At 30.0% G+C, this 21,374-nt stretch overlaps 2 protein-coding genes across 2 annotated transcripts; one reads left to right on the top strand and one right to left on the bottom strand.

Moving 5' to 3' along the window:
- Positions 1 to 2,763: 2,763 nt before the first annotated feature.
- Positions 2,764 to 21,374, bottom strand: LOC111676925 (UDP-glucosyltransferase 2-like). Its single transcript, XM_046947959.1, has 5 exons — positions 21,169 to 21,374; positions 20,809 to 21,068; positions 19,728 to 20,753; positions 4,683 to 4,941; positions 2,764 to 4,557 (listed from the first exon to the last, which is right to left on the bottom strand). Exons 1-5 carry the CDS (start codon positions 21,284 to 21,286, stop codon positions 3,254 to 3,256), a joined length of 2,967 nt encoding a protein of 988 aa, XP_046803915.1. The 5' UTR covers positions 21,287 to 21,374; the 3' UTR covers positions 2,764 to 3,253.
- LOC111676924 (UDP-glucosyltransferase 2-like) lies at positions 16,322 to 18,040 on the top strand. Its single transcript, XM_046950404.1, has 2 exons — positions 16,322 to 16,568; positions 16,659 to 18,040. Exons 1-2 carry the CDS (start codon positions 16,322 to 16,324, stop codon positions 17,933 to 17,935), a joined length of 1,524 nt encoding a protein of 507 aa, XP_046806360.1. The 3' UTR covers positions 17,936 to 18,040.

Raw genomic sequence — 21,374 nt, forward strand, 5'->3', positions numbered from 1 at the left:
TATAGCGTAGACTATTGCCTTGAATATGGTATGCTACCGTAAAGACTACAGTCTTTACTATAGCATAGACTATAGCCATGACTTCTGCGTAGACTATAGCCATGACTACTGCATAGAATATAGCCATGACTACTGCATAGACTATAGCCATGACTACTGCGTAGACTATAGCATTGTCTACAGTATAAACTTTATATAGTTTATGACTATAATATAGAAAATAGTCTTGACTATAGTATTGCCAATAAAATAATGTATACTTTAGTGTATACTACAGTACAGATTACAGTAATGACTATCCCTTCAAAAACGTTCATTACCATGTATAAGACTACTTCTATGTTATCCAGACTATATGTAGTAGTCACTGAAAAGTATGTTGTTCATTAAACCCTACACCACTATAGTGGGAAGGATATTATGTGTTTGTGCTGATGTTTGTAACACCCAAAAATATTGATTCTTCACCCACCTTAAAGTATAAAAATAGGGTCATGACTGTCGAGAGTTTTTAATGTCAGCACCTGCCTTGACGGCCTTATCTCACGGTGGTCTTTTTCATCCACTGGGTAGACTTGATCTTCAATGAAGAACTCAGGTGGCAATTTTTGTACATGGGCTTTGACCGGTCCATGCACATTGCACATTGCTGGAGTATTCGAGTTATCTAATTTCTGACCATTGGCCTCTGTTGATTCGGAAACAACATCCAGAGACGTAACCGGTGAACTGAAGAACGATCTATCAATAAACCGTAGACATTGTTCTTACTCACACGGACACACTGTGGTAATTCTGATATGAACAGAGTATACTCTGAACATATCTGGGCAAGGAATGAAAATTCAATGGTATCATATGTATATGATACCTTTCATCCATCATCATTCAACCCAGCACACATCTCATTCATACGACACATTTATATAGGTAGACGGGTGATTGAGGCCCGCCGTAGCCCACATTCATCCCGTACCATATACAATTAATACCAACTCATTTCCAACGCTTAGTCCCACAGTCACTGCTCTGTGGGGTTTTTGCAACAGCACCAAACTTATCCCGAAATATTGACTTAATCATGCATCAGTCTTTTAACCGCCACTTACTCTCCCCGCGAATTTGGGTTTAAACCACAGACACTACGTGAATATCGAAGGAACCTCAACCAACTGACCAGCCAGGACATAGTCCTGCGGGCAACTGGCCACCCGTAGTATCAGATTATGCGGTGCTCTAGTCTGACCTCTGGCAATCTATGCAAGAACTAAGCCAAGCAGTAGACTGTAACTAATTTTTCAGTCCCGGCCAGACTGGAGGTATTGGCCACCTCTTTATACCCCGGGATTGCAATAACACCAAGGCGGAGGTCTAATAGGGTTAGAATCACTTTCTGAGTCAAATTAGCTAAGTACGTCCTTCTTTCCGTCCGTCCGTCACATACTCTTTTATTGGCTTTTTTTTATTTATTGGCTATTGAAATTGGTTGAAATCGGTCCATTATTTCACTTATCACCCATACAAAGAAGACGTAAATTTATCTATCAACCTTTATAAGAATAGGATCATATTTACCCCTATAGTGTAGACTATAGTCTTTACTGTTGTACAGACAGTCATGACTATAGTATTGATTATCCTAGCAAAAACTTTCACTATCATGTAAGAAGTTAAAATGCTAAAAATTACTTACATAATAGAATTTTAATTCATTATTTTAACAAGGTAATGGCAAGTACTTACATAAAACGCTTACAAGTAATGAGTCATTGTAAATCACTTGTAAAAAGGTATTCAGCTCCAATATAATTCACTATTAGTAAGATTTTACTACACTACTTCTATGTTGTCCAGACGATATGTAGTAGTTATTAAAAAGTATGTTGTGAGGTAGATCTCTACCTAGTTTTTGCTGGGATAGTCTTGACTATAGTATAGTCTATAGCCTTGAATATAATGTATAAACTTATGACCAGGGAAACCGAAAACATGCTCTAAAAAAAGTGTTTTAAGCGCTTTAAATATGCCGTAAAAAACTCAAAATATACTCTTAAAATTTAAAAAATATGCTCTAAAAATAAAATTTTTCATTATTTTTTAACATTGAAAAGCTCAAAAAGACAGAAATTGTAATGAAATAATAAATGTTTAGTGTCATATTTCATCCTACAAGATTTTTTATAATTGATTCACCTCATAGTTTGAAGAACTAGTTTAATAGAATTCCGTTTTACGTTCAGATAACCAATAAATAACATGAAACCATTTGGATCCCAAAAAACATATTTCAAACGACAAAGTTTGACACATTTCTACCAATTGTATTCATAGCTTCTAAACTGACATTTTAATCGGTGTTGTCATAAATTACAATAATTAGTTTTTTAAACTATAAAAATGGATTGGTCTCATGAAATCAAAAGTAATAGGTTTTATGTCTGATTTAAAATGTAATGCTTTATTGAACAAAAAACTATAACATTGGTTTTCGTGAGAGTAATGTATTTTTTGCAGTTTTTAAGTTCTACAAACGAATTTTTTTCAAAATTGTAAAATAGGCTGAAAAATTAAAAATAAAAAAATTTAATTTTATTTTTTTTTTAAATAAAGTTTTGAAAATGTACAAAAACGAAAAAAAGCGCAAATATCAAAATATGCACTAAAAGAATAAAATATGCTCTAAAAACTCGAAAATATGCCTTAAATATGCTAAAAAAGTCAAATCATGCAAAATTATGCTCTTATGGGTAAAATATGCAAAAATATGCTCTAACAAATCGATGCCAAAATTCTTAAATTGGTCTGAAACGTATAAATATCTTATCCATGAGTCCATACGACGCACCACAAAAAACATGCATTTGCATATTTTGGTTTCCCTGCTTATGACTATAGCATAGACATAGATTTTAAAGACAAGTTGGCTTAACTTATACTGTAATAAAGATACAACGATTTGTTACAGAAGGAATGATAATATCAGCATAACCCTATTTGTCTTTGGTCATAAAAATTTAAGCATTTGTATAAATATATTCATTATTTTATTATAACTTTAAGATTTTTATACATTAAGTGTTTGAGAGAAATGTTAAAAATAAACTAATAATAACGGGTGAAGTGATAAATAACTTAGTCAAACCTTATCTATATAAGTGATAATTTGATGATGTGGAAAAAATACTATTTATTTTTATAAAAATAAACGTTTTTTTAAATTCTATCATTTGTTTTTTTTTTCACCTACACACATTTAATTAACTTTCTCTTTATTTGGAGAATTTTTCACTAAAACTATTTGAACAATTTTCACTATAACAATTAGAACTAAAATAACTAGCAATATAGCAAATGCTATCATTACGCCCACTGTATCAATGCTGTGTTTTTGTATAAAACTCATTTTTTGCGCCGGATTTTGTAGATGAAGAGCTCCCTTATGTCTTAAAACATATTCCGTCCAATAGATGGCCACATCTAAAGGTTTCATAGGTTGATCGTGATAGATACGCGATATAGTTTTAATATTATCAATATATTTTGTATTATGCATCATTTCCAAAATACTCGATTTAAATTCATCTCTAGGTAGGGTTTCAAAATTTAAGCCTAAAGCAAAACCAGATTGTATGGCTTTTCTTATGTTCATGGCTTGATCGTAGAAGACGGGTAAACCCAACATGGGTTTACCATGATATATGGCCTCGGTGGTACTCAGCAGACCACCATGGGAAATGAAAAGTTTAACACGAGGATGTGCTAAAATATCCGGTTGTGGAAACCAGGGACTTATGAAGACATTTTCAGGTTTACCAGGCAAAATGGGATTTTCAAATTTCCACATAATTTTATAGGGTAAAGAGGCAAAAACTTCATTAATCATTTGCAAACGTTCGGGAGGAAAATCTTTTGATTTTACATTAGAACCCATGGAAAAATAAATAACATCTTCGGCGGAGGAATTAATAAAATCCAACATTTCCTTGGGCAATGGCTGGGGTTTATAGTGTATTTGAAAACCTCCCACTTCTATCATACTGGGCACATAAGGACGTGGAAAACTTAAGCTAAAATGTTGGTTTAACAGCATTAAAGAGAAATTTGTTCTTAAATCCCAGATATCATCTTTCATATGAGGCATATATTTCTTAATAAGATCTCTATGACGTGGCAAATGTACCACTCGAACGTGTAATTGTTCCATTAATGAGTAGAGAGAATTTTTTAAACGTTCTCCATAGGTCATGCGTTCCGTTAGGCCAGCCGTTACTAAGGGTACATATGATAAAGGTGACATATTTCCCATTAGTTCATCTATTATAGGATCTGTACCGAACGAGGATAGGCCAATCATGGGTGCTTTGAAATGTCGACCAAACGTATACCAAGCGTCGGTGTGTAGAGCTTCTAATATAACTAAATCGAATTTTTCAGTTTTCAGCAAATTTTGTACACGATCACTTTTCAAAACCGTCTCAGTGACATTTGAGAAAAAATCACATAAAAATGTCATTTCATCCCATTTGTTGCGTTCATATTGGGCACCTTGAATGAGATCTAAAGGTGAAGAATAAGAATTTATTAAAACTTATTTCTATAAAATATTTTTTAATATTTTAAGGACTTTTTAAGGATTTAAACTAAAGAAAATTTTTCTTCAATAGTTTTTTATTTGTATTCACCCGCATAATTATCGTGCACTTCGCTGACAATTACGTCTCGAAAATTAGCAATTGGTTGTTTTTGTGGAAATGCATTGATCACCGTTAGGCTATGACCTTTGGCTATTAAAGACTTTAAATACGGCTGCACTAAAATATACTGTGAAGGACCAGGAAATGGAAAAACTGCCAAAATATTAGCACTTTCTATATAAGGTAAAATACAAAGTAAACTCAAGCATAATGGTTTTATAAGGAACTGCATTTTATTTGATCTTATTTTATTTATATATATTTTTTATAATTTATTAAAATCTTTTTATTCCGTTATATTTATTTGAATAAGTTCTCAATACAATCTAATACTTGTAACTGATCTTTATTTCAAATTTCTCAAATAAAGATTAACTATATTTATTACCCACACCATTAAAGATGATTAGGATAGTAAGAATTTGATCTGACGTTTTGTAATGAGAAAAAAATTCCAATTAAGAAATTTTTGCTGGCTATAACCGACCATATGTAAAGGGTTAGATTTAAAAGTAAACTGATGCTGACTTTTATATAGAAAATTCTTTCTATTTACTATAGCTATGCAGGGCCTACTAAACATGTATTCAAAGTAAAGTGCAAGTGAGTCGCTCATCTCTAACTGCTGTTACTTACGTGCTTTAAATTAGAAACACATTTATTTTGCATTTTTATATGCATGTGTACGTATGTTTGTTTGGGATGTACTAATTTTCGTGCATGTTATTCTTTGTATCTAATATTAATGCTTAACCTACTGAGGGACAGATTTGGTTAACATTTTCGGAAAATTTTTAATTGCTATTTTTTTATTGTGCTTCAAGTTTCAATCTCTTACATATACATTAAATTATTTCACGATCACTTTAATGATCCAAAAAAAACCCACAGTTTCCTTAATTTTACTATGAAATATTTTACGATCACTTAAATGGCAATGATCACATTTTCTATAAAATATTTTGCGATATTTTTAACTTGTATAAAAAAAAATTCTACGATTTTCTAAATTTACTATAAAATATTTTACGATCACTTAAATTTTTTATAAAAAATTAAATCTTCCAAAAATTTTTTAAAAATATGTTTTTCATATTTAAGGAAATGATTACTTTTGTATTATAGAAAATTTAATTTTAAACTTTAACAATCACTTCTTTTATTAAAAATTATCAAATTTACCCATAATCTTTTAAGTTTTTTTTAATAAAATTTTGACGATCACTTACATTTTCTCTAAATTATTTCACGATCATGATCCAAAAAGAAATATCACAATTTTCTAAATTTTACTATAAAATATTTTACGATCACTAAAATTTGCAATAAAAATCTTGGATTTTATATCACGATCACATTTTCTATAAAATAATTTGCGATCTTTTAAATTTATACAAAAAAAAATCTTACTCTCAAATACTCCAAAAAAAATCCCCCAAATTTTTTCAAAATTACTATAAAATAGTTTACGATCAGTTAAATTTTCTTATACAAAATTTTGCCATCATCCAAAAATTTCTTAAAAAATATGTTTTTAATATTTAAGAAAAAATGATCACGATCATTTAAAAATATTAAAAATTTAAAAAACATTAAAAATTCTATAAAAAGTTTTACGATTCTCTTAAATTTGCTATAAAAAGTCCCTGATTAAAATATGGTAAAATTTTTAAAATATTTATAAAAAAAACTTAAAACTTCTATAAACAATTTCACAATCACTTAATTTTTTTTATAAAAAAGTTTGTGATTAAGATTTTTTAAGTTTTCTACAAAAATATCGCTTTAAAATAAATTTTTGTTAGAAAATTTGATTATAATTTAAAATGTTTAAAAAAATGTGAAACTTCTATGAAAAATCCTACGATCAATTAAATTTTTGTAAAAAATTTTGATTTAAAATTATGGCAATTATCTAACTTTTTTATAAAAAATTTCACAATTATTTAAATTTTATGCGGAAAACGCGTTCTTTTTTTGACAAGAAAAATCTTGATCCATTAATTTTGATGACTCTTTAAGTTTTTTTAAAATTTCACGATCACTTAAATATTATAGAAAGAAATTTTTAAAGATCACTATGAAAAATTGTTAAAGATCTCTGTGATTTTCTATAAACATTTTCACTTTGAATATTTGAAGATAAATCTTAATGTAGAATTATCGCCAAAAATATTTGTACATGTAGAAAGTGGCATGGTGATCTTGTTAAAATTTATCCTATATGAAAAGTTTTACAGTGATCGTGGTTAACTAAAATCAATGAATGTTAACAAAAATCGAAAAAAAAATCAAAATAATTTTGAATTTTTAAATGTTGAGTTGTCAATGTGAAAAAAAAATTAATGGTGATCTTGTTAGATTTTTTTCTATATGAGCAATTTTGCAGAGTTCGAGATTACCGTTTTTTTTTAATATAATTTACTAATGCATATATGCCGATAAATTTTCTCAAATATGCGCTTATAATATGCACTATATAATGAGAAAATATGCGCTAAAATGTGAAAATTTTACAACAAATATAAAGGTTTTTAAGGATTGTTTTATGTTCTGTAATACCACCTTAAAGGAACTATGACCTCGAAAATTAATGAATGAATGTATTTTTGTATAAATTATATTTCTTACGTATTTTATAGTTTGGTAATATTTTTAAGTGAATTAAAGGGCGTGAGAGAGATATAAAAATTTTTTGATATTTATTTAAACAAATTCTAAATACGTAAAACTAAATTTGTTGTAAAAAAATATGAAATACTGAGAAAACAAAACAATTTTTTTTAGAAAAATTAAAAAAATGTGCAAAATATGCTATAAAAATATTGGAAATATGCAAAATTTAAAGCAAAATATGCAATTTATGCATTTATAACAAAATATGCAAAAATATGCAATAACAAATCGATGCCATTTTGTAGCAAATTATTTGATTCGAAAAGAAAACTAGTTTCAAATTAATTTGAGTTACTGACTACAAACATGCATTTGCATAGAAATCCTTGCCCTGGTAATGATCATTTGAGATTTGTATAAAAAATCAACAATCAGTCTGAAAGTGTGTAAATCATTAGTTAATGTTCAACTAAGTTTTTATATAATAATACTAATAATAATAAGTTAATTATTACACATAACATGACTCTCATTTTTTTGCAAACAAGTAGTTTTAGATTATTTTTTTTTTTTGGAACAGGCGATATATCACAGTGACACAGTTAAAATTTTTCTAAATCTCATTTAAGATAAGATTAAAGTTTTTAGTTTAAAAAATTTGTTTATAATTTAATCACCTTATCACTTTTAGTAGGTTAATAACCTTAACATTCGTTCGCAATTTGTTAGAGAACAAAACAAATATTCATTAAATTGTCTGTCATGGTGGCAACTTATCAATTTAAACACAAAAGAAAAAAACAAACAATTGCATACAATATGTAGTAAGTAAGGTTAACAACGACTGTAGAATATAGTACATGATTTAAAATAATAAATAATTATTTAAAATTATTCAGAAAAACTACTAATTGTTTAAGTTTTTAATAATGTTAATAGAGTTTTTTGCTTTAGCAAACAAATTTTTGTGTTTTTCAAACAATTCTATTAGAAAGGGCATAAAAATCCACTTATTGTTACAAACATTACCAACACATGCTTGCGTTTTCTTTTCCAGTGTAGCGTGAAAGCTTGTTATAAAATTGCGCGACTTTAATAACATTAACAAGTTTTATTTTAAAATTATCATCATTAGAGGGTTAATAAAATTTGGATGCCGCAAATTAACAAAACAAAAAATGACATGCATTACTTATTTAATTATTTTCTTAAATTCATCATATACCAAATCTACTTTCTATATAGAAACTTGCAGTGTCATTCATTATCATGTAATTGTTCGTAGTTGCAAATAAATTAATTTATTAAGAAATTATTTAATAACGTTTACGTTATGATAATCTTTTTTAAACTTGACAATTTAGAAATGCACGCGATTGAGTAATCAAAACGTCAGTAGAATGTGTAAGAATACTTTATAAATAGTTGCAAATATTCTCATGAATTGTAAGGAAATATAGTTAATGTTTTTGCTTTAGAGGGAGGAACATTTTCTTTAGGAAAAATTGTATATCCTACACCCTCCCCTACATTTTAGTGGGGAGGGTATATTGGGTTGGTGCTGATGTTTGTAACGCACAATAATTTTGGCCACCTTAAAGTATACCAATCGGCTCAGAAACATTTTCTGACTCGATTTAGCTATGTCCGTCCGTTTGTCCGTCCATGTAAACCTTGTAATCAAACTACAGATCGCAATTTTGCAGACAATTCAATGAAATTTGGTACTTGGTATTCTATTATCTCTGGAACGACCCCCCGGGGCATGTTACCTTGGCGATACCTCCGTTACCTTGGCCAACACCTCCAGTCTGACCGGTACTGAAACATTGGTTACAGTCTACTGCTTGGCTTAGTCCTTGAATAGATTGCCAGAGGTCAGACCAGAGCACCGCGTAATCTGGTACTACGGATGGCCAGTTGCCCGCAGGACTATGTCCTGGCTGGTCAGTTGGTTGAGGTTCCTTCGGGATCCACGTAGTGGCTGTGGTTTAAACCCAAATTCGCGGGGAAAGTAAGTGGAAAGTAAGTGGCTGTTGCCGAGAACAACATATACCCCGCAGTTGAGTGACTGTGGGACGGGATGAATGTGAGGTTCGGCGGGCCTTACTCCAACCGTCGACATAATGAATGTGTCGTATGTTTTTCTCTTATGAATGTGTCGTATAAATGAGACTCCAGCAAAGTACTTGTGCATAGACCGGTCAGATCCAATGTACAAAAATTGCTACCTGCGTTCTTCATTGAAGAACAAAGGGGCGATGTTAGACCGTGGGATAAGGCCATCAAGGCCTTGATGTGGACCCACCAAAGTGGGTCCAGTTCATAATTATGTTTAATATAATCCTATCTCGTATTATATGGTCTGCCTGGCCCGACTATAACCTCTTACTTGTTATTATTAAAATATTTTTTATTGATGATTTAATAAACATTTTTACTGATCAAAAAAGAATATCGCAAATTTTTATAAAGAAATATGTTTATGTTGTCGATTCGTGTGAAAGACTTCAAATGATCACAAATTTTTCACTTAGCTGATCGTTATATTAAAATTTTCTGTCAAAAAATGTTGTTGCCTATCCATCAGTAAAGATTTTATATAGACAAGTTTTGAAGAATTTTTATCAATCAATCAGTGAACATTTGCTTATTGAAAACTTTTAGTCCATCAATGAAAAGATCTTTTAGAAAATCATTGATCATTAAAATCTTTTTCAAAAATACTAATTGATCATTTAATATTTTTTATAGAAATTTGCAAAAAATTCCATTATAAATTTTGAATATAAGAAGATCGGTAATTTTTCCATAAAAATGTAAATTAAATTTATTTCAACAAGTAAAGATGATCGTAAAAATTATAATTAACACGTTTGAGAGAAATGTTATTAAAATTTTTAGTTGATCAGACTTTGAATATCTTCTACTGAAATTTTTTAGCCGATCAGTAAAAATTTTTATATATAGAAAAAGTAGAAATTTTCTACAGAAAAACTTTAAGCACAGAAATTGTTTGTTGAAAATTTTTCGTACATTAATGAAAATACTTTTTAGAAAATTATCATTGATCATTATGTTCTCTATTTCAAATACTGATTGATCAGTTTATATTTTTTAAAGAAAAATTTTAGTGATAATTTTTAAATGATCTAATTCTTTTTAAAATTTTGAATTTTAGAGGATCGGTAAGTTTTCCAATAAAAGTGCAAATTAAACTTTTCTGAACAAATAAAAATTATCGTCAAAATTATCATTAACGCTTTTGAAAAAAATGTAATCTAAATTTTTTAATTGATCAGACTATGAAAATTTTCTATTGAAATTTTTTAATCGATCAGTAAAAACTTTTAAAGAAAAGTTTTTTATCGATCAGTGAAAATTTTCCAAAGAAAAGTTTTGATCAAAGAAAAATTTTTTCTAGAAAATTTTTGATCGTTGAAGATAGTTCAGTGAAAATTTTAAATCAAACGATCAGTAAAAACTTTCTATAGAAATTTTTTTATCAATCGAACAGTGAAAATTTTCTATTAAAAAAATTTAAATCAATCGATCATTGAAGAATTTTTATAGAAAATTTAAAATAGATTGTTCAAAAATTTTTTTGTAATCTTGATTAGTAAAAATTTTCTATCATTGAAATTTATCGATTGATCAGTAAATATTTTCGTTAGAAAATTAGTTTAACTATCGATCAGTGAAAATTTCTATAGAATTTTTTTAGTGATCGATCAAAGATTTTTTTTAATTTTTTATCTCTCGATCAGTTAACAAATTTTCGTTAGATTAGTGAATATTTTCTTTAAAAAAATTGTTAATGAATGGGCCAGTGAAAGGATTCTATAGAATTTTTTTAGAGTTCAGTGAAAATCGATCGATCAATGAAAATTTTTGTCTCTCGATTAGAAAAAATTAGAAATTTAAGAATGAGTTCCTTTTTAAAAAGTTAAGTGATCATGATTATTTATAGTAGTGAAAGTCACCTCTATTTAAAAACGTTAAAGTGATCAATTCTTATTGAAATTTTTGATTGAAAGTTTCAGTGATCGCAATATTTTTTTATTGAAAATTTAAACAATGAAAATTTTTTGTTAAGAAAAATCTAAGTGATCTTAAAAAAATAATTCAAAAAAAGTTTCCGATTAGAACATTTGAATGATTGTTAAAATTTATATTGATCAATAAAAAATTGTTCATACAATTTTTTAAAATAAATATTATAATGATCACTAAAAAAATTTTCTATAGAATAATTGTATTGATCAGTAAGTTACGATCATTTTAATATTTTCTTTGTAAAAACAATATAATCACTTTAATCGAACAATTTTACATTTCTATTTAAATTAATATTGTATTTTTTTAATCTTGTCTATGCTAAAATGAGATCACTTTAATAATATACTAATAAAATTGTATTCACATTTAAATTGCGTTTAATTTTTTGTTCAAAATGTTTCAATAGGAAAATATGGCAATTCTTTTTGATTTCTAATAAAACAAAGCTTTTTTAATGCTTTTGATAATGCTCTCTAACTCTCACGTAGTAGATTTTTAAAATAATGTTAATTTTGTTAACATTTGCATTGTTGTATTGGGGTGGAGGGAAAAGAATAAAACGGCCCAACTTTGAGTGATCGTGTAATTTATTATTTAATAATATTGTTGTTGTTGTTTTTCTATTAAACAAACAAACAAAGACAAGCCCCTCTAATTTACAATTGAATTCATTGAAGCATAAAAAAACAAATGAAAGAGTACAAAAGAGTGAGAACAAACTTTTATTTACTTCTCTCTTTTGTTTATACTGACAAAACTTTAAACAGAATGAAAACTGTAGGCGTTGATCTTGTTGCTGAATTAATTTTTTTATCGCTGCTTAATATATCGTTTATAAAACATCTTAAAATGTCATTTAAATTAAAATAATAATAATTTTTTATAATACTTATAAAGCATCATATATATTAAAAAAAAATATTTATTATTTTAATTTTCTTGTACGAAAAAAGTTCATTTTCGAAAAGATACTAATTCTATCACATCTACAGTCAATAAACAAAGTTTCTGAAGCATTGCAGTCGATCGCTCTTTATTATTAAAAACTAGCTAATACCCGGTGTGCTTCGCTATTCCCAATCGAAGGTTCCATTCGATATAGACATGTAAATGTCCAATATTGGAAACGTCACTTTTCCCAATTTAACCGATTTTCTCAAACGCTTATTAAGATTTTAAAGCCAGCCAATTTTCTCTAAATGTTCACAAATTTTTTATGTAAAAGTTTAAGATTCTAACTCTAATAGTTTCTAATTTCTAATTAATTCATATTGGATTTCCGAGCCCCCCTGTCGCTCCCCCCATAGGTAGTCCGCCAATTTATTACCCAAAATTTTTGCACGGATGTAAAAGTTCTTCGCACAAAATTTGAAGATTCTAACTCTAATAGTTTCCAATATAAACCAGACTAGACTATAGACTAGACTATAGACTAGACTATAGACTAGACTATAGACTAGACTATAGACTAGACTATAGACTAGACTATAGACTAGACTATAGACTAGACTATAGACTAGACTATAGACTAGACTATAGACTAGACTATAGACTAGACTATAGACTAGACTATAGACTAGACTATAGACTAGACTATAGACTAGACTATAGACTAGACTATAGACTAGACTATAGACTAGACTATAGACTAGACTATAGACTAGACTATAGACTAGACTATAGACTAGACTATAGACTAGACTATAGACTAGACTATAGACTAGACTATAGACTAGACTATAGACTAGACTATAGACTAGACTATAGACTAGACTATAGACTAGACTATAGACTAGACTATAGACTAGACTATAGACTAGACTATAGACTAGACTATAGACTAGACTATAGACTAGACTATAGACTAGACTATAGACTAGACTATAGACTAGACTATAGACTAGACTATAGACTAGACTATAGACTAGACTATAGACTAGACTATAGACTAGACTATAGACTAGACTATAGACTAGACTATAGACTAGACTATAGACTAGACTATAGACTAGACTATAGACTAGACTATAGACTAGACTATAGACTAGACTATAGACTAGACTATAGACTAGACTATAGACTAGACTATAGACTAGACTATAGACTAGACTATAGACTAGACTATAGACTAGACTATAGACTAGACTATAGACTAGACTATAGACTAGACTATAGACTAGACTATAGACTAGACTATAGACTAGACTATAGACTAGACTATAGACTAGACTATAGACTAGACTATAGACTAGACTATAGACTAGACTATAGACTAGACTATAGACTAGACTATAGACTAGACTATAGACTAGACTATAGACTAGACTATAGACTAGACTATAGACTAGACTATAGACTAGACTATAGACTAGACTATAGACTAGACTATAGACTAGACTATAGACTAGACTATAGACTAGACTATAGACTAGACTATAGACTAGACTATAGACTAGACTATAGACTAGACTATAGACTAGACTATAGACTAGACTATAGACTAGACTATAGACTAGACTATAGACTAGACTATAGACTAGACTATAGACTAGACTATAGACTAGACTATAGACTAGACTATAGACTAGACTATAGACTACTATAGACTACTAGACTATAGACTAGACTATAGACTAGACTATAGACTAGACTATAGACTAGACTATAGACTAGACTATAGACTAGACTATAGACTAGACTATAGACTAGACTATAGACTAGACTATAGACTAGACTATAGACTAGACTATAGACTAGACTATAGACTAGACTATAGACTAGACTATAGACTAGACTATAGACTAGACTATAGACTAGACTATAGACTAGACTATAGACTAGACTATAGACTAGACTATAGACTAGACTATAGACTAGACTATAGACTAGACTATAGACTAGACTATAGACTAGACTATAGACTAGACTATAGACTAGACTATAGACTAGACTATAGACTAGACTATAGACTAGACTATAGACTAGACTATAGACTAGACTATAGACTAGACTATAGACTAGACTATAGACTAGACTATAGACTAGACTATAGACTAGACTATAGACTAGACTATAGACTAGACTATAGACTAGACTATAGACTAGACTATAGACTAGACTATAGACTAGACTATAGACTAGACTATAGACTAGACTATAGACTAGACTATAGACTAGACTATAGACTAGACTATAGACTAGACTATAGACTAGACTATAGACTAGACTATAGACTAGACTATAGACTAGACTATAGACTAGACTATAGACTAGACTATAGACTAGACTATAGACTAGACTATAGACTAGACTATAGACTAGACTATAGACTAGACTATAGACTAGACTATAGACTAGACTATAGACTAGACTATAGACTAGACTATAGACTAGACTATAGACTAGACTATAGACTAGACTATAGACTAGACTATAGACTAGACTATAGACTAGACTATAGACTAGACTATAGACTAGACTATAGACTAGACTATAGACTAGACTATAGACTAGACTATAGACTAGACTATAGACTAGACTATAGACTAGACTATAGACTAGACTATAGACTAGACTATAGACTAGACTATAGACTAGACTATAGACTAGACTATAGACTAGACTATAGACTAGACTATAGACTAGACTATAGACTAGACTATAGACTAGACTATAGACTAGACTATAGACTAGACTATAGACTAGACTATAGACTAGACTATAGACTAGACTATAGACTAGACTATAGACTAGACTATAGACTAGACTATAGACTAGACTATAGACTAGACTATAGACTAGACTATAGACTAGACTATAGACTAGACTATAGACTAGACTATAGACTAGACTATAGACTAGACTATAGACTAGACTATAGACTAGACTATAGACTAGACTATAGACTAGACTATAGACTAGACTATAGACTAGACTATAGACTAGACTATAGACTAGACTATAGACTAGACTATAGACTAGACTAGACTATAGACTAGACTATAGACTAGACTATAGACTAGACTATAGACTAGACTATAGACTAGACTATAGACTAGACTATAGACTAGACTATAGACTAGACTATAGACTAGACTATAGACTAGACTATAGACTAGACTATAGACTAGACTATAGACTAGACTATAGACTAGACTATAGACTAGACTATAGACTAGACTATAGACTAGACTATAGACTAGACTATAGACTAGACTATAGACTAGACTATAGACTAGACTATAGACTAGACTATAGACTAGACTAGACTATAGACTAGACTATAGACTAGACTATAGACTAGACTAGACTATAGACTAGACTATAGACTAGACTAGACTATAGACTAGACTATAGACTAGACTATAGACTAGACTATAGACTAGACTATAGACTAGACTATAGACTAGACTATAGACTAGACTATAGACTAGACTATAGACTAGACTTTAGACTAGACTACAGACTAGACTATAGACTAGACTATAGACTAGACTATAGACTAGACTATAGACTAGACTATAGACTAGACTATACACTAGACTATACACTAGACTATAGACTGTAGACTAGGCTATAGACTAGACTATAGATTAGACTCCTGTTGTAGTTTCTCAAATATTCGACTTTTAATACTTATTTTGTATGTGGGCGTGGCTTCTCGCCCACTTAAAATTTTATAATAAAATGTAGCCCTCTTTCTGACATACAGGAATACACTGTGAAAAGTTCAAGAAAATCGATTCAGCCGTTTAGAAGTCTATAGACTTTAAATGTACAAACATACAAACACATATTCATTTTTATATCTATAGATCATTGATTATTTTAATTACCTTCTATACACAAAAAGAATCTAATTAAAAATTTTAATTTAAAATTTCTGTAGATTTAGAAAATTGTATTTAGTATTTATTAACAAGTTTTCGAAAGCAAGTCTGTTTTATTCCGTTATGATATATTTCAAATCCTTAAGTTCATTTCTGTTGCTATTGTTTTCTTTAAAACTTAGCGAAACAGCTAAAATTTTAGCTATATTTCCATTTCCTGGTCCATCACAGTATTTGTTAGTACAACCGTATTTGAAAACATTAGCCTCGCGAGGTCATGAGGTTAGCGTTATTAATGCCTTTCCTCAAAAGACACCCATAACGAATTATAGAGATATTTATGTACCAGAAGTTTTGCAATATGTGGGAGGTTTGTTAAATTAAGATTAAAAATTAATAAACTTAATTGACTCAATTAAATTGTTAATTGTTTTCACTCTATCTCTCTTTCTTTTCTCAGATGTTTTTAGTTTTGTAAATGATGAACAGAGTACTTTCACCGAAATTATGAACTTTTCCTGGTACTACTCGAACGTTGCCAAAGATGTCTTAAATAATGAAAATGTTCAGAAACTTTTAACATCAGCGGAGGAACATTTCGATTTGGTCATTATAGAAACTTTACAAATGGATGTATTGTTTGGTATAGCTGAGCATTTTAAAGCTTCTATTATTGGGATCTCATCGTATGGTACCGATCCTTATATAGATTGCTTAGTCAACAATATATCTCCCATGGCATATACTCCCAGAATAACGAGCAGTTTTACGGAACGCATGAATTTTAAAGAACGTTTAATAAATATGTGGCATCATATTTTAATGCTATGGCATCTTGAATTTGTACACAAACCTTTGCATGATGCATTTTATAAAGAATATTTCCCTAAGGCGCAAAGATCTTTAGAGAAATTAAGACAAAATATTTCTTTGATCTTGTTAAATCAACATTTTAGTTTAAGTTTTCCTCGTTCATATGTCACTAATATGATAGAGGTTGGTGGTTTTCACATACAACATAAAGCCCAAAATCTTAGCCAAGACATTGAAGATTTCATTAATTCTTCCGTCCAAGATGTTATATATTTCTCTATGGGTTCCAATATAAAAAGTGAACATTTTCCTGCTTCAATACGTCAAGTACTTTTGGAAACATTTGCCTCTTTACCTTATAAAATTCTTTGGAAATTCGAAAATCCTTCTCTTATGGAAAAACGTCCTACAAATGTTTTTATCCAAAAATGGTTTCCTCAAGCTGATATTTTAGCTCATCCTCGCGTGAAACTATTCATAACACATGGTGGCCTTTTAAGCCTTATTGAATCTATTTATCATAGTAAACCTGTTTTAGGCATACCCGTTTTCTTTGATCAATTTGTGAATATGCGTCGAGCCCAACAGTACGGGTTTGGTCTTACTATTAGTTACAAAGAACTTAATCATACCATTTTGAGGCATTATATAAAAGAACTCTTGGAAAATTCTCAATATACAGAGAGAGTGAAAGTAGTGTCCGAACGTTATCGTGATCAGCCTATTGATCCTTTGGATAAAGCAATTTATTGGACTGAATATGTTTTGAGACATCGAGGAGCTGGATTTTTACGTTCACCTGCCCAGTATTTAAATTATTGGCAGAGAAATAGTTGGGATTGTATTGCTGTCTATTTGGGAGCATTATTGGCTGTTGTGTATTTGTTTGTTTTAATTTTTGTTGCATTAATTAAGTATTGTTGAAGTTTGAAAAATAAAACTGCAAATAAAATAAAAGTTAATTAATATTATATAAGTTTTTGATGGTTTCAATGAAAAAACAAGTTGAATGTTTAGCCGGCCATGATACCCTACACCAGTTGGTATGTTATAAATGTTAATTATTTTTAGAAAATAAAACATTTTAATTTGTTTTTAAACTTTATAATGGAATATTTTTATTTGTGTCGACAAAAAAAGAGATTTTCTACAACAGGGCTCAGAGGAGAGAACGGCTAAATATGGCCCTATCCTTATAAAAGTTGGGAGAGAAATTTACGTTTAAGTTAAGTTTGAGTTAAGACCTTCATAATAGGGCTAAATATGGTCCTATCCTTATATAAGTTGGTAGAGAAATTTACGTTTTCTTCAAAGTTATTTATGAAGAATTTAATCGTGTTATTAGTGTTCATAAGTGAGTTAAGCCCTTCAAGTCATTTTCTGAAGAGGAGTTTGTATGGGTTCTAGGTTCAGATAAGGCCGTATCATTACAAAATCATTTAAAGTTCTACAAAACAAAGTTTTGCCTAATTTTTGTTGACAAATTAGAACGTTTAACGTAACGACCCTATTCGGGGGTACGGTTGTATGAGAGATTTCAATTATTTTCAAAAGCGTTCATCCTTTGACCAAAGGAAGAGCATGTACCAAGTTTTATCAAATTATATTGAAATTTGCGCATCAGGATTAAATGTATACACAGACAAACGGGCGGACGGGCGGACGGGCGGACGGACATAGCTAAATTGATTCTGAGCAGATTGGTTTACTTTAAGGTGGGTGTATGTTGAAAATATAAGTATGTGCCAAATTTCATTAAATTATCTTGAAATTTGCGATCTGAAGCCTGCGCACCAGGATTACATATATACACAGACAGACGGACGAACATAGCTAAATCAATTCAAAAAGTGATTCTGAGCAGATTTGTGTACTTATGTGCTAAATTTATCAAATTACCTTGAAAATTGCGACCTTTAGCATGCGCAAAAGGTTTACATGGACACGCAGATGGACGGACGCGATTATGATCAGATTGGTTTACTGTAAGGTGGGTGTAGGACCAATATTTTTGGGTGTTACAAACATCATAATAATTCCCTTCCTACTATAGTGGTATGGTGGTTTAAAAACCGTCCCATCTGTTAGAGATTAGACTGCAGTGTCTGCCGTAATTCTGTTTTTTTTTTATAACAGTAGTTTCTAAGCATTGAAAACTATAGTAGGGCAATGACTGGTAACCCAACCCTCAAAAACCAATGCGCAATGTAAAAGCCAGCAATACAGGGAACAGAGGACCTTCTGATGGAAAATCGACACAGTTTTATATAACACTGATCGTTTAAAAATATTCTAAAATCAAAGCAATACTAAAGAGAGAAAATGAAAAAAAAATTAAGAAAATTTTATAAATTTCATTTTAGACTTACAAATTTTACGTTTATTTTTGTGTTAACATTTGAAAAACTCTTATATGCAAGCCTTAAAAATTGTATAAATACTCCACATCTAAATATAATTAATTTATTTCGATAACTTAATAAAAATATTAAAAAATTTATATACAATTTTCCAATTCACAATAGATGTCGTATAGTAGTAGCGTTGTATGTCATAAAAATTGTTCAAATCAATTTTTTTGAAATAACAACAAATCAATAATAAAAAAAATTACGAAAAACTACGAAAAACTACGATACAATCGTACAACACAGATTGTTAACTAAACAAATATTTTTCAAAATTAAAACATTTTCTGTTTATTCCACTTAGCAACCTGATGGCATCCGAATTTCCTATATATCGTCTTAATCAAGTACACAATAGCAAAAATAGTAAATAGAATACCTCCATATAATATTAACATGGCATCAATGTTATGATATTCAATAAAACTTAAATCTAAACCAGCACAATGTAAATACGTTGCACCCTTATGACGGACTATATGTTCCACCCAATAAACAGCTAAATCCAAAGGCAACATATGTTGATCTCTATATGTGGCAGACATTTGTTGAATGCGTTGTTTATAACTTGTATCATTTATTACACGTTCCACAGCTGCTATGAGATCCTTTGCATTTAAAGTCTGATAATCTAAACGTATGCCATAACCATTTGCCTCTGCCCTAGCCATGTTCAGAAATTGATCACCAAATATAGGTATACCTATAAAAGGAGTACCATGGTAAATACTTTCGGTAGTACTTAAAAGACCACCATGTGTAATGAAAACCTTAACATTTTCATGGGCCAATATATCGTCCTGTGGAAACCAATCACTAATGAAAACATTATGGGGTTTGCCTTCCATTTTAGGATATTCAAATTTCCATAAGACTCTTTGTTTAAGACTTTTAAAGGCTGTCAATAGCTCCTGTTTCTTGGCTGCAGGTAAATCCTTACTCTTCAAATTAGAACCCATAGAAAAGTAGACTACACCATGTTTAGCTTCAGCGATAAATTTCTCTATATCGGCAGGTAAAGGTTTACGCTGGCGATTAATATGCATGCCGCCCACCTCAATTTGATTGGGTACATAGGGTCTGGCATAACCCAGCGACACATGAGTATTAAGCAAAACAGCAGCAGCATTTTTACGCACTGTATACATGTCTCTTTTCAAATTAGGAAAATATTTCTCATACAAAGCCGCCTGTTTGGGTAAATAATGAAAATCCATAAATAAACGCTCAAATGTGGCAAAAGCTAAATTTTGCACACGTTCGGTAAGAGTCATATGATCGGTAAATTTTAACATAATATTGGGTACATAAGAAATAGGAGAGGGAGAGCCCACCTTTAATGAAAAACAAAAAATATGTATATTGCTATTTTAAACTAATTTTTCTTACCATATCATTATTCTCTGAGATAGCACCTAAAGTGCTTAGTCCTATAAGTGGTGCCTTAAAGTGTTCACTTAAACCAAATAAAGCTTCGGATAGAAAAATATCATATATAACAGCATCAAACGTATGATTACTGGTCATTAGTTGTTGCATATTGGGTTCTTTTAAAGTGGTTTCTGTTAGATTGAGACCCATATCGAAATAGCTCATGACATTTTCCCATATCGATTTCTCGTTAGTATAAAATAAAGTGCTGGTATATTCTAATAAAATGGATTTTGAAATTTCAGTAAAAATACATTTTAAATATCTTTCAAATGGAGTTAATCATTTTTTCTCAAATTACACATACAAACAACTCACCATTCATTACTTTTTCCATAGACTGCAAAAAAACATCATGATAATTTTTTATAGGTTTTATCTGTGGAAACGGTGAGATCACATATACCTCATGACCCTTTTGGGCTAAATGTTTCATTAAAGCTGAACCAAAAATAAAATGTGATTTAGCGCCTGTGTGTAAAACAGCCAAATATTTATATGAATTTACTATTACACTTGAGTAT

The sequence above is a fragment of the Lucilia cuprina genome, chromosome 4 (genome assembly GCF_022045245.1).
Source record: "Lucilia cuprina isolate Lc7/37 chromosome 4, ASM2204524v1, whole genome shotgun sequence".
NCBI classification, from domain to species: domain Eukaryota; kingdom Metazoa; phylum Arthropoda; class Insecta; order Diptera; family Calliphoridae; genus Lucilia; species Lucilia cuprina.

Bases quoted from the DNA above. Each gene is read 5' to 3' on its own strand.
- LOC111676924 (XM_046950404.1), top strand. From the start codon at position 16,322: ATGATATATTTCAAATCCTTAAGTTCATTTCTGTTGCTATTGTTTTCT. The intron at 16,569-16,658 runs GTTTGTTAAATT...TTCTTTTCTCAG, and splicing joins AGTTTTGCAATATGTGGGAG to ATGTTTTTAGTTTTGTAAAT.
- LOC111676925 (XM_046947959.1), bottom strand. From the start codon at position 21,286: ATGAAACATTTAGCCCAAAAGGGTCATGAGGTATATGTGATCTCACCG. The intron at 21,069-21,168 runs GTGAGTTGTTTG...CCATTTTATTAG, and splicing joins TATGGAAAAAGTAATGAATG to AATATACCAGCACTTTATTT. The intron at 4,558-4,682 runs GTGAATACAAAT...CTTCACCTTTAG, and splicing joins AGTGCACGATAATTATGCGG to ATCTCATTCAAGGTGCCCAA.